Source organism: Marmota marmota, unplaced genomic scaffold (genome assembly GCF_001458135.2).
Source record: "Marmota marmota marmota unplaced genomic scaffold, marMar, whole genome shotgun sequence".
NCBI classification, from domain to species: Eukaryota; Metazoa; Chordata; class Mammalia; order Rodentia; family Sciuridae; genus Marmota; species Marmota marmota.
In genome coordinates, this window is record NW_025999946.1 from 5145125 (window position 1) to 5160105 (window position 14981).

The 14981-nt window shown below is 38.9% G+C and overlaps 1 protein-coding gene across 4 annotated transcripts in view; it reads right to left on the minus strand.

The window, feature by feature from the left end:
* Vcl (vinculin) overlaps positions 1 to 14630 on the minus strand; it is a 115957-nt gene extending 101327 nt beyond the window's left edge. The window contains exon 1 of one of the 4 annotated variants that reach the window (XM_048801832.1): positions 14340 to 14630. In XM_048801832.1, the coding sequence (XP_048657789.1) occupies positions 14340 to 14507 (168 nt within the window). In that variant the 5' untranslated portion in view covers positions 14508 to 14630. The remainder of the gene's footprint in view (positions 1 to 14339) is intronic. The other 3 variants (XM_015504613.2, XM_048801833.1, XM_015504612.2) reach the window with 3 other exon arrangements.
* Between the last annotated feature and the right edge of the window lie 351 nt (positions 14631 to 14981).

The window sequence follows — 14981 nt, forward strand, 5'->3', positions numbered from 1 at the left end:
AGATAGTTGTCCTTAATAATGGGAAACTGGCAATCAAAGGTTCAGGAATCTAAAACTGTGAGTGATATTTTCCCCACAGTTGGTAGAACTGTGTATTCCACAACATATGGAATTCTACTGAAAGCTTTCATTGGCACTTTGCCTTGTTGAGTAGAAGTTAGAATCTATGCTTAGACATTAAAAAAAGAAAAGAAAACTCTGCCTTTTCATTAGATTAACATTTAAAATATGACTTTAAAATCATGGGAAAGAATATTAGTGATAATATCTAACACTGAGCTCTTAACTATGTGACAGAAATAGTTCTAAACATTTTAATGAACTCATTCAATACAATAACATTATGAGTCATGTACTATCTTTAGTTCAGTTTTACTATTTTACAGAGGAGGACCATAAGAATTAGGGATTAAATAATTTTTCCAATGGCATCTTTCTCAAAGGTGTCAATGGTGAGATTTGAATGTAAGGAGTTAAACTCTTAATTGTTAAACTCTAATACTTCCCCAAATTCTTGTTATGTTTCTATACTGATTTACCTGATCTGTCTAAAAAGTATGACTTTTGATATGTGCTAACTCATAATAGATGCATTTTGCCAAAGGGGGTTATTCTGTTCATTTGCAAAGGATCAAAACTAACAGTAAATTTCAAATCCACTTTTTGTTTTTATCTTCTTACATATCCCCCATAATCTTGTGTTGAGCTGAGCAGGATCATCTTCATATGCACCTGAGGGCTGTGCCTAGAATTTATTCAACATGAGTTGGATGGTCTTATTGCATGCAATGATTTACACTTACTTTCCTAATTGGCAGTTAAATTTCTTCAAAATTCACTGATAGCAATGATATATACTGTATTTCTCCAGAAAATGTTTCTTTGTTTCTTTGTTTTGGGGGGTTGTGTGTGTGTGTTGGGAATCAAACCCAGGGCCTCAAGCTGGGCAAGTGTTCTACCACTGGGCTACATCCCCATTTTACTTATTTATTTATTTATTTGGATACCAGGGATTGAACCCAGAGGTGCTTTACCACTGAGCTAAATCCCCAGTCCATTTTATTTTTTTATTCTAAAACAGCCTCACTAAGTTGCTGAGACTGTCCTCAAACTTGCAATCCTCCTGACTTAGCCTCCCAAATTGCTGGGATTACAGGTAAGACGTACTACCACATCTGATTTATTTTTTATTTTGACATAGGGTCTTGCTAAATTGCCCAGATTAGCCTCAAACTTGGAATCCTCCTTAGCCTCACAATAGCTGAGATTACAGTATGGCTTATCCTCCCATTTTTCACTTAACAAATATTACTCAAGACCCTACTATGAGCCAGGCACCATGATGGGTGCTAAAAATTCAGAGGCAAACAGCAGAGCTCTGGTAGGGAGAAAGATGTTAAACAAGTAAAAATCACATAATTAATTATAATTGTAATAAGTATAATAAGGAAAAATATAGAAAGCATATGATATAGAAGGGCCTGATCTAGATTAGAGGCAGCCCAAGAATGCACCCCTGAAAAATAGACATTCAATACAGAATTGAAGGATTGGTAGAAATCATCCAAAGACGTACAGGCAGAAGGAACAGCCCACATAAAAAGTCCACAAGAAGCACTGTGCTTTGGAAGAAATAAAAATTCAATGAGCCGGGGGTATCATAGACAGAGAGTAGATGAGCCCAGTACTTAAAAGATCTTTTCCTAACTATGGGGCCCACCAACTGTTCACTCCTTTCCATTTGCTGCTGGCCCACTGTGTATTTGTCACTTCACATTTTCTCCATGATTCCAAAGAATAAAAACCACTGTATTCATAGTACTAACACATAACCCTTTGAGAGGAATAACTTAAATCCAACAATTTCATTAGTGGAGAATAAGTAGGAAAATCCTTTATAAATTTATAAATATATATAAATTTATACACACACACACACACACCAGGGATTTAACCCAAGGGAGCTTAACCACTGAGCCACATCCCCAGCCCTTTTTTTTTCTTTTTTTTTTTTTATTGGTTGTTCAAAACATTACAAAGCTCTTGAAATGTATTTCATACATTTGATTCAAGTGGGTTATGAACTCCCATTTTTACCCCGTATACAGATTGCAGAATCACATCGGTTACACATCCACGTTTTTACATATTGTCATACTAGTGACTGTTGTATTCTGCTACCTTTCCTATCCTCTACTATCCCCACCCTTTTTATTTTTTATTTTGAGACAGGATCTCACTAGGTCGCCTACAGCCTTACTAAATTACTGAGGCTGACCTTGAACCTGCGATCTTCCTACCTCAGCCTCCCAAACCACTGGGATTACAGGCATGTGCAACCACTCTCGGCCCTTTATAAAATTTTAATCTCATCTGTATTTTAAGCAAATTGAAGCTAGAAATCATATCTTATAAAGTCTAGGATCATTCATGACACTGAACAATATACATAGCTAGAGTCCAATAAATAATTTTACTATTTGGGATGAAGAATAGTAGGACGGGGCTGGGGATGTGGCTCAAGTGGTAGCGCGCTCGCCTGGCATGCGTGCGGCCCGGGTTCGATCCTCAGCACCACATACAAAGATGTTGTGTCCGCCGAAAACTAAGAAATAAATATTAAAAAATTCTCTTTAAAAAAAAGAATAGTAGGACAAGAAATTTAAGTGTTGCTGATATATTTTTCTATGTAAAGTTTCATGTATCTTCATCTATTTTTAACTGTATGAATAAAAACATGTTGTTTACCTGATAGATTATAAAAAATGAGCCAGTTCCCCAGAGATGTGGTGAAGATGGAGAGAAAACTGGAAACATTGGGAAATTAGATAACAGAGGTCCCTCAACTTTCAACTTTAAGAACAAATGTGCCATTTTTCTTTCTTCACAGAAAGCTTACTCGTGGGAATAACTAAATATTTTTTCAAAAGAAAGAATGACTTTAACTTGGATTTTGGCCCACTGTGGTAAGAATTGCAATGAAATTCAGCCACTTTCCCCTGAAAAGTAATTCAAGTGGAAATTTTATCAGTGGGAAATTCTCTAAGGGCCAAAGACTCCATTTTCTGCAACTTAACATTATCTGTGAAACATTTTTAGTTCTAAGATTCACCAATTCTCTCATCTAGCATACACCTACACTCCACCCACACTCACACCAATCAATGAGCTGACTACTAATAGAAATGATAGAATTGGAAGGCACAGTGGCGTTCGTGGCGTTCGCCTGTAATCCCAGTGGCTTGGGAGGCTGAGGCAGGAGGATCGCAAGTTCAAAGCTAATCTTAGCAAAAGTGAGGCACTAACTCTGTGAGACTCTATCTCTAAATAAAATACAAAATAGGGCTAGGGATGTGGCTCAGTGGTTGAGTACCTCTGAGTTCAATCCCAGGTACACGCCCCCCTCCCAAAAAAAAGAAACCAACAATCTAAAGGGAGACACTCTAGGAGTCTGGGGAGGAAGGGAAAAGAAACATTGCACGTAAATCAATCATCCAAGGACTGATGATCCAGCATATGAGTATACAAAATCTACAAAATTTTTACCAAGGAAAAAAAACAACAAACCCCCAATTTCCTGTTTAATTATAAAAGTCACCTTTTACTCAATACTCTATCATACTATACCTCTACACATAGTGTCAAAAAAAATACAACAAATTTAACAAATTTAACCAATGGTTACTTGATCCTGTGTCTTAATAAAATTCTATTTCAACAATGAAAAATTAATTTTTTAAAAAAATTTAACTTTATTATTTACTTATTTATTATTTGTATTTGGTGCTGAGGATCAAACCCAGGAGCCTTGCACGTGCGAGGAGAGCGCTCTACCACTGAACCACAACCCCAGCCCCTGAAAAATTAATTTTAACAAGAAAAAATGTTATTTTTCAAAGACTATCTAAAGACTAAGCATGATAAAAAACTTGTTACTAATAGTATACTACAAATGAACAAAATTCCCATATACATTAATCTAAACCTTGCTTAACCACTGAGCCACATTCCCAACCCTTTTTATCTTTTATTTTAAGACAGGGTCTTGTTAAGTTGCTGAGGCTGGCTTTGAACTTGTGATTCTCCTGCCTCTGCCTCTCAAGCCACTGGGATTACAGGCATTAATAAATCTTTTTGTAACTTCTTTTTATTTTTATTTTTTGAAGTTGTAGATGGACAGCATGCCTTTTTAAATTTTTTATTAATTTATTCATTTTAATTAGGTATTATGTGACAACAGAATGCATTTTGATTCATTGTACACAACTTCAACACAACTTTTCATTTCTCTGGTTGTACACGATGTAGTGTTGCACTATGTGTGCAGTCATACATGTACCTAGGGTAATGATGTCCACCATCTTTCCTGCCCCCATGCACCCTCCCCAACCCTCCCTCCCCTTTGCCCAATCAAAGTTCCTCCATTTTTCCCATGCCACTCCCCTGTTATGGATTAAGCATCCATTTATCAGAGAGAACATTCGGCCTTTGGTTTTTTGGAATTGGCTTAATTCGCTTAGCATGATATTCTCCAACTCCATCCATTTACCTGCAAATGCAATAATGTTATTATCTTTTAATGCTGAGTAATATTCCATTGTGTATATATGCCACAGTTTCTTTATCCATTCATCTATTGAAGGGCATCTAGGTTGCTTCCACAGTTTAGCTATTGTGAATTGAGCTGCTATAAACATTGATGTGGCTGTGCTAATGTAGCATGCTGATGTTAAGTCCTTTAGGTATAGACTGAGGAGTGGGATAGCTGGGTCAAATGGTGGTTCCATTCCAGGTTTTCTAAGAAATCTCCATACTGCTTTTCAGAGTGGTTGCACCAATTTGCAGTCTCACCAGCAATGTATCAGTGTGCCTTTCCCCCCAACATCCTCGCTAATACCTATTGTTTGTATTCCTGATAGCTGCCATTCTGACTGGTGTGAGGTGAAATCTTAAGAGTAGTTTTGATTTGCATTTCTCTAATTATTAGAGATGTTGGAGATTTTTTCATATATTTGTTGATCGAATGTTTTATCTTCTTCTGAGAAGTCTGACTCTTCAGCTCCTTAGCCCATTTATTGACTGGGTTATTTGTCTTTTTCGTGTTAAGTTTTTTGAGTTCTTTATATATCCTGGATATTGGCACCAAAATAGACATGTAGACCAATGGTACAGAACAGAAGACACAGAGACAAACCCACATAAATACAGTTATCCCATTCTAGACAAAGGCACCAAAAACATACATTGGAGAAAAGATAACCTCTTCAACAAATGGAGAACTGAAAATCCATATGTAGCAAAATGAAAATAAGCCCCTATCTCTCACCATGCACAAAACTTAACTCAAAGTGGATCAAGGACCTAGGAATTAGTCCAGAGACTCTGCACCTAATAAAAGAAAAAGTAGGCCCAAATCTTTATCACATCAAATTAGGCCCCAACTTCCTTAACAAAATTCCTTAAGCACAAGAAATAAAATCAAGAATTAATAAGTGGAATGAACTCAAACTAAAAAGCTGCTTCTCAGCAAAAGAAACAATCAATGAGGTGAACAGAGAGCCTACATTTTGGGAGCAAATTTTTGCCACACACACGTCAGAGCACTAATCTCCAGGATATATAAAGAACTCAAAAAACTTAACACCAGAAAAAAAAAAAAAAAAAACCCACTCAATAAATGGGCTACACAGCTGAACAGCATGCCTTTATTTTATTTCTTTATTTATCTTAATGTGGTGCTAAGGATCAAACCCAGTGCCTCACACATGCTAGGCAATCTACCACTAAGCTATAGTCCTAGCCCCTTTTTGTAACTTCTTGAGAAGGAAAAGGCAAGAGGCATCTTTCTTTCCATATGGATTCCCAAATGGAAACCAAGTTAGTATTAAAAATGATTGAAAAAATAAAGAATCAGCCAGTAGATAATTCAAAATTCATCTTATCTGAATTAATGTGGTCCAAGAGATTCAAACACATTGCAGAAATTCTCTAAGTCCATTGTACAAGGAATAGAAACACAAGTTAAAGCCTCCAACAGGAAGTCCTTCCTCTAATGTATCAACATCTTCCTTGGTATCCCAGGCTTAGACTTTCCTCCTAAAAGCTCACTCTGAAGAATTTATGCTCTATAGTACTAAAGGTTGCTGAAGCTTAAAAAAAAAAAAAAAAATGCTAAGGCAGAAGTTTGTGGTCTTTTTAGTCCCATTCATAGAGGATGGTTTAAAGTCAGACCTGCCTGAAAGCTAGATGACCTGACTGAATCTGAGCACAGACCATTATTCTAGAAAATCTCTAGATAGAAACCAGCTGAGAGAGATGGTATACACCTGTAATCCCAGTTACATGGGAGGCTGAAGCAGGAGGAATTGCAAGTTTGAGGCCAGCCTTGGAAACTCAGTGAGACCCTATCTCAAAAATAAAAAATAAAACAAGGACTAGGGATGTAGCTCAGTGGGTTCAATCTTCAGTACACATGTGCACAAAAAGAAACCAGCTAATCTCTGATAGTTGTTCATTAAAGTATTGCTGCTTCTTTTAAGATTTCCCTAACACTGGTTTATTATGTAAAAAATATATGCCACTTTTAAGACCATGGCATAAGGTTTAATAAAAAGGCTGGGTCCAAATCAGCCAAAAAGCAAAAATCCAGCAGAACAACTTTATGATATCTTTGTCTCTTGCCATATGGTTCAAGGAAATAATGAGGAATTTATGACTCATAGTATGAGGCTGCATAACCAGCAAGTTCCAAATAATGTATCAACACCTGGTCTAAATCATTAAATTTTAAAAAGGCACTCCCAGAGACAGAATGCAAAATCCAAATGCCACTTCCAAAGAGGAGGCAATATAGCTGCATGTTATGAATTTAGTAAGTGGCCTGCATAGTTGAAATGACTCTGAAACAGAGAAACCAAAACCCAAAATAACCTGAACACTTTTGTTATCTCAAACAATGGGCAGTTAGCTATTCATTCCTCTCTCTTAGTATATATTCTACTTTTTCAGTTAAAACCTTATAAATTTGATGGGTCTCTCCAAATCTGGCTTTGAAATTTGGGGATGGGAAATATTGGTTGCACAGTAATTCCTAGTATTGTATACATAAAAACAAATGCTATTCATATGTTCATTTAAGTTTAAAATTTATATTGCACATCTATGACCAGAATAGATCTGGTCTCTATCACCAAGGAACCAATAACCTACAGGAGAAGACAAACACTGAACAGCATAATGAGTGTCACACTGGAGCACACACATGCTCTACTGGAGTACAGGCTGTGGGTAATGAGAATATTCTCATCTACCCCTTTCCTGGGCAGCACTGAAAGACTAGAAGGTTGCCAGAAGACTTCTAAAATGATAACCCTCAGTTCTGATATAAAAAGAAGTAAACATTTTATAATGATATAAGTGATTAGTAATTAAATAATTATGCTAAATGATCAAAATATTTGTTTTTAAACAAATATATAATAAATATTAAAACCCAAATGAGTCCTGGCTCCAAATAGTTTCCCTAATGCTCTCCTTACTCTATGACTATAACTGGGGCATCAAATCTAAGATACTGTTGTTGATTCCTATTTTGCCCATTTAAAATTATACCAATGAAGTCAGGGATGGTGGTGCACACCTGTACTCCCAGCAGCTTGGGAAGCTGAGGCAGGAGGAACATGAGTTCAAAACCAGCCTTAGCAACCTAGTGAGGCCCAAAGAAACTCAGTAAGACCCTGCCTCTAAATAAAATATTAAAAAGGGGATGGGGATGTGGTTTAGTGGTTAAATACCCCTGGGTTCAAGCCCCAGTACCAATAAATAAATAAATAAATTTTTAAAGTTATATGAATATTTAAAAAACAACTTTAGAAAAGACTAAGTTTCCATTGTATGGATATAAACAAACAAAATTGGAGCTCTATTAAAATTATATACATAGTTGTAGAAAACGACACAATTTTCAGGATGGCAATATAGCTCAGTGGTGGAGTACTCACCTATCATGCACAAGGCCCTGGGTTCAATCCCTGGTACGGCAAAAGAGAAAGAAAGGAACATACACAATTTCCAAAAATCTTTTGTTCTCTTACAAGAGTAAATATTAAATTGTTTTGGAATATAATGTCTATGTATTCCTTTCTCGATTTTTTTTTTTTTTTTTTTTGAAAGGTATGATACTCAGGCCCTTGGACAAATTAGGTAAGCACTCTATTCCATTAACTACATCTCCAGTTCTTCTATTTTACTTTATTTTTGAGACAGGTCCCCCTAAATCACCCAAGCTGGGCTGGAACCTGCAATCCCTCCTGTCTCAGCCTCCCAAGTGGCTGGGATAAGCATGCACCATTGCACCCAGCATATGGATTCTTATTTCTAAAAAAAAAAAAAAAGAAGAAAAGAAAAAAAAAAAACTTTGAAATTGAGTGAGGCTATGATGAAACAGAAGTCTACCTTCATATCATTCTCATGTAGACCCTTCAAGCAGGCAAGACAGTTGTCAGGGCCAGGACAAATGGAAACTCTATGACTAATAGCATTCTTGTTGCTTCTGATTTTAGGTGGAAAACCTCAACCGAAAGAATTTTGCTCCAAGTGGATACAGAATGGTGGAGTAAAAAAAGCAGAGGACCTGGAATAAGAGTCAGAGCTTGAGTCTAGGCTGACCAGCTATGGGCAGACTACTTTATTTCTCTGAACTACAGTTCCCTCATCTATAAAATGGTGAGCACACAATATCTACCCACAAGATTGCAATGGGATTGTCAATAAGAAGATATTTCATGAGTTCTAAAGCATTAAACAAATGCTTTATTAATTTTTGCTTAATATAGTAAGTATATGTACATTTTAAAAGTTAGGAAATACAGAAAAATATTAATAAGAAAAAAATTACCCACAGGCCTATCACTCAAAGATTATTACTTATTTTAACTGAAATAAGTTTGACCTCCAACCAAAAAAAATAAATAAATAATTTCAGATGTTAATATTGATAATTAAAAGTGACACAATTAATTGCTGATCTCTTTTTAAGAGCAGAACATGTGGCCCATGCCCATAATCCCAGCTAATTGGGAGGCTGAAGCCAGCCTGGGCAACTGAGCAAGAACTGTCTCAAAAAATAAAAAGCGATGGGTATATAGCTCAATGATCCAGCACTTGCCTAGCATGTACAAAGCCTAGGCTTCCAAGATTGGTGGGTTGGGGAGAAATCACACAGCCTTTCCCATCTATCAGTTTAAAGCAAAAACAATGTTACTATTTGTACCAAAACTAGTCCCAATAGCATATGATATATGGGTAAAACCCATAAAAGTCAAGGCCACAAAAACTCCCAAAATAAATATTTCATGAGCCCAAGGAATAGTTACAACCCATGCCCTCAGATGCAATGAGGAAAGCAAAGTATCTGAAGCCCCATTAATAAAACTGACTTGACTATAATCTGCACATGAAAGACTGACAGTTTTCTATAGGTCACTTTAATGGGAAAGAAAAAAAATTATAAAGCATGGTATAAGATGGGCAGTCTAAGACTTACTTTCTCACACTGCTTACTGAATCCCACCCTTCTTAGAACTTCTCTCCTCTACTTTGTTTTTTTACACTTCCCTTTCCTACCTCACTCTTGCTTTAGTATTGCATTGAACTTGTTGTGTTTAGAAGGGTCTTATTCAATACAATGAACATTAATGCAATAATAAAAAGGAATGAAGTTTTCATACATGCTATACCACATTAAACCTTGTTGAACCTTGAAAACATTAGGTTACATGAAAGAAATCAAACACAAAGGCAACATGTTATATAACTTATATGAAATGTCCAAAACAGGCAGATCCACAGAGAGAGAAGGAAGATTGGTGGTTACTACGGACAAGGGAGGTGAAGGTGTTGGGGAGATATTGAGTAATGGCTAAGGAATGTGGGGTTTCTTTTTGAGTGGCCAAAAATGTTCTAAAATTAGATTGCAAATTCACAATAAGGGGGACAGGGAAGAACAGAGGTATTTTGGACTAGACAGAGGGGAGTGAAGGGAGAGGAGGGGGCATGAGGGTAGGAATAATAGTGGAATGAATTATTACCCTATGTGCATATATGATTACATAACCTGGGTAACTCTACATCATGTATAACCAGACAAATAAGAAATTATACTCTATTTATATATGATGTGTCAAAACGCATTCTACTGTAATAACAAATTAGAATTTTAAATATATAAAAAAAGAAAAGAAAATTAGATTGCAGTGATGATTGCACAACACTAAATATACCAAAAACCACTGAATTGTATTGTATACTTTAATTAGGCTAATTATATGGTATGTGAATTTTATTTCAATAAAACTGGTCCAAAAATGGTCTCATTCAGGATTCTGAGTAGGAAAAAAAGACATGAAAATAAATATTCCCATTTTACCCTGCACAAGTATGAAGTAAAAGTGATGACTTAGTTGTAATATATAGATGTATATAGATGAGATGATAGAAGATTTTTTTTAATATTTATTTTTTTAGTTGTAGTTGGACACAATGCCTTTATTTAATTTGTTTATTTTTATGTGGTGCTGAGGATCCAACCCAGGGCCTCACACATGCTAGCGCTCACCTAGCATGCATGAGGCCCTGGGTTCGATCCTCAACACCACATAAAAAAATAAAATAAAAGTATTGTGTCCAACTACAACTAAAAAATAAATGTTAAAAAAAAAAGCAGTTATTTTAATGATGTTCCAATTCAAAACCTGCTCCTCAGATTCTTGAAAATCCTGCACCTTTGCCTGGATAGAGTTTCTTCCACTTGTGAGGCCTTCTTTTTTAAATGTTCAAGTCCCATGTGCCTTATATGCCCAGCTCAAATGTTATATTCTCTACAAAGCCTCCCTGCCCTCTGCCACCAAAAGGAAAAAAAAAAGTCATCTCATCTTTCTCTGAACTTCCAAAGTACTTTAATTCCTCAGTGCCACTTGGAACTTTTCAATCTAGTATCACACTTATTCTGCCCAGTACCATACTTACCGCTTTTGACATTCAAAGGGGTCTCAATAAATACCTCCTTTAGAGGTAGGGCATATAGCTTAGTGGTAGAGCATTAGTCTAGCCATGCCTGAAGCCCTGGGTTTGATTCTCAGCACCAAATAAATAAATACCTATTTCAACAATCAAAAATTTCATCTTCATCTAGTAAATTTTAATTTTGGAAGTATCTAAATTTCATTTAGACCAAGAATCATAAATAAAGTAGTGGGCTCAGGAATGCTTATTTCAGTCAAAATGTATATTTTATTGACCAAAATAAGATTAATTTAGCATACAGATGTAAATATCTGAAAGAAATTCCCAAAGAGGAATATCAGAATAAGGATAGAACCTCCCAAGTAACTCCTAAGAAACACTCACTCAGATTATATAAATTCCAGAATATTTACTCAAAAATCAGTTTTGTTATTTTTATTATACCGTATGGTTCTTTCAAACTCAAGGTTCTATTATCAAGTTCTATTATTTCTTCTTCTAATATATTTCTACTTAATTCCTTTTTCATTTTCCTTGCAACATCCAAGGTTCAAACCTTCATTTTTTTCATGATCAAACAATTTTTAAAGGCTTCTAATTTATCTCCCTCCCCATAGTTCCTTTTCCTTCAGCAATATTTATTGAGCTATCTGTGTGCCAATGTTGAGAAAAGGACCTGGGAAGCATATAAAAAAAAAATATTAACTAAGGCCAATTCTCTATACACAATCTACTTGGGAACTTGAAGCATGTAGAGGATTCATATATTTAAGAGCCATAATTGGCACTGTGATTTTAAAACAATAGGTAGGTCCTATGGACTCCCCAGAACAACCCATACAGTATTCTGCACACACCATTCTCATCCTCCCCCTCCCACTCTCTTTGTTCATTTTGTTGGATAAGGCCTTCTGTTAAACTGACCATATGTCATGCACTGACTTCATCTCCAATTTCTCTCCAATTTGCCTCCTGAGCTGCAATCAAGACAGTCTACTTACTGAAATCTGGAAGCAACTTACTCACAAGTATGTTTGTTCATGATTATTTATCAGCACAATTCTTTCTACTTTCTCTCTGCCTATACACCAATCTCAAATTGCTTCTTTTGTATGTGTGGGAAGTATGTAACTTAATATAATTTTTTTTCATCTTATGACGAAGCTTATTTCTTTGCATTCTCAGTGCTTATTTACAATCCTTCCCAACCAAAGGTTGTATATCACAGTCATCTATGGAACTTCTTAAAAAGACAAAGCCCTTGACCCTCCCCCTGAAGAATTCTTCAGCAAGTCTGGGATGGAAACTGAACATCTTTACATCTAAAAAGCCCCAGTGGTGATTCTCATGCACACTCTAAGCTGAGAACCACTGATTTATTACAATGCTCTTTATACTACAGGCATTAATGCTTATTAATTCATGACATGGAAGCTCATAAATAACTTTTCTCTAAATAGCCTAACCAGATATCAACCCCTTGACTACACTAACTCTGTTCCAAGTGCAACATGTGGTTTTAAGATTTCATTTCCTGAAGTACTACATGGAAGGACACTATTACCTTGTCTCTTTACATTGTTTCCCATTTGTTGAAAAATGGAGGTCTGGAATGCAGCCATGTTAGACAACACTACATAAGAATGCACTCTGGAGCCTTAGATTAAAATTAGTTACAAAGAGAACAATGTAGAACTAGACATTTTGAATAAATACAGTATTCTTCTTTAAAAGATTCTTACTAAATTTTTTTGAATTTGTTTTTTAGTTGTAGATGGACACAATACCTTCATTTTATTTATTTATATGTGGTGCTGAGGTTAGAACTCAGGAATTCACACATGCGAGGCCACCTCTCTAGCGGGGAGCCACAACCCCCCCTACCCCCGCCTTAATAAATCTTTATAGACAAAAGATCAGAATTTTGGTCTATGATATGTCCCTGTCTTCCTAGCTACCAGTCTTCTGAACTGCTGGAGGCAGTCCAAGGCCACTGAAGATGGAGGAAAACTTTCAGCTGCTAAAATGCCTTTAAGTGCAGTAAAGTAGCTAATCAGATAACCCAAGCCCCACCCAGACACAGTTACCTCCCAACCTTCCGACTACCCTGACACACGCTATTTACCAGCTCAGTGAGGGAGCAGCAAAAACTTTTTCCAGAGTTGTTCCTCACAGACGGGAGCAGTCTGAGTCACCCAACCAGTGTGGGGCACAAAGTGTGACATTAGTCAGGGGAGTGTTAAGATACTGGGCTCAGGACCTTTTGTCCCATTTCAGAAGCGAACTTCATCTCCTCCAGAAATCACCTCTGTTATTAATCACCTGTTATTAGACTCTATAGGTTACAGGGGTCTGCTGAGCCACTAGCCTCGAGAAAAGTGTGGACCTGGGAAGGGATGCCCCAGCCTTCTCCTGGGTAGGGGCCCGCGGATGCCGGATTCCACAGGCCTCACCCAGCAGCTCCATCTTGCTTCCTGGCAGAAGGAGGGGCCGAGGAGGAGGGCCCAAGAGTCTGGAAAGGCCCCATCGGGAGGAAGCCGTTTGACAGCAGGTAAAGCCAGGTGGACATCTCCACAGGCGGGAACAAAATAAAAGGCTGCAGGGGTGAGGAAGAGGCGAAATGGGCTCCTGGTCGTGAATTACTGCATAAAGGTGTTAGAATGCCTGAGGTGTGAGAAGTACAATGCTCCGGGGTGAAGGAGGCCACCGCAGGAAGACGAAGGGTCAGTTTAGACGAGTGGAAAACAGGGTCAGATACAGGGAGCCCTGTTGAGGGGTGGGTGACTGAAGCAAGTCTCAGAGCGGCGGAAAAATTCGTTAGAAAGGAGAGCAGTGTGGCTCAAATATGAATCCCTGGAAGGAAAGGCAGGGAATCAGTAAGAGAACCCGCCCCCCCACCACCACCCACAAGCCAGATTGGGGAGGCCTAAAAAGGAACTGGGAGCAAGGTAGTCAACGTGAGGACCGCCTGTACAAGGGAAGTGGCCACCAGATAGACTCACAACTATCATTTACTATTGACATATGCCACTCTAGGCACTTTACAAATAATACCTCGTTGAATCTTACCATACCCGCAAGACAAGCTTTACTGTGACTGCCCCCATTTTATGGATGAGGAAACTGAGGCCCCGGAGGCTCAGGAGCTTGCTCAAGGTCACAGAGTGGGGAAATCAGCATTAGAACCCACGGTATCTGGCATAAGAGTCCACGCGCAAAGCCACAGGCAGCCCACCCGAGAAACGAAGCCGCGAAGAGGACCAAGACTCCAGGGACATCTCCCGCACCGACTCCCGTCCCTGGCCCAGCAAGCTCACCCGGACGAGGTTGCTGACGGCCGCTTGCACGGCGGCCACGGGCGCGGTGAGGTCAGGGATGGCTTTGCCGTCCACCTCGCCCTCCTCGTGCATAATCACCAGGTGCGAGATCTGCTGCGCCACCGGCTCCAGAATGCTCTCAATCGTGCGTGTATGAAACACAGGCATCGTGGCGGCTTGCGGGGCGGCGAACCGCGGGCCACAGGGAACTGGGATCAGAGGGGCCGGGAGCCGGCGGAGAGACTGAGTAGGAGCAGCGACTAGAGTCCGGGCTTCCCTTGGCGTAACCAGCCTCACGGGCGCCCCGCCCCCTCACGTCGCCGCACCCAATGGCTGAGCAGCTCGGGCCCAGGCCATTAGTCCTATTGGCCCCTCTTCAAGATACTCCACCCTCACCACCGCGCCGCCAAACTCCCGCCCCGCCCCCATTCCCAAGGGAGGGGCCTGGGAATGGGGCTGCGCTTCAGGGACTGCGACCGGATTCCCTAGCCCTAACGCGGGGCGCTCCTTATAAGGGCATGGTGGGAGCGGAGCGTGCGGCTGGAGTCTGATGGTCCCGCCCTCCGGGGACGCCTCCCGCCTCGGATCTGCAGAGCTCCGCCCCTCTGCAGAATCACCTCAGCGGGGCGGGGTCTTCTCACC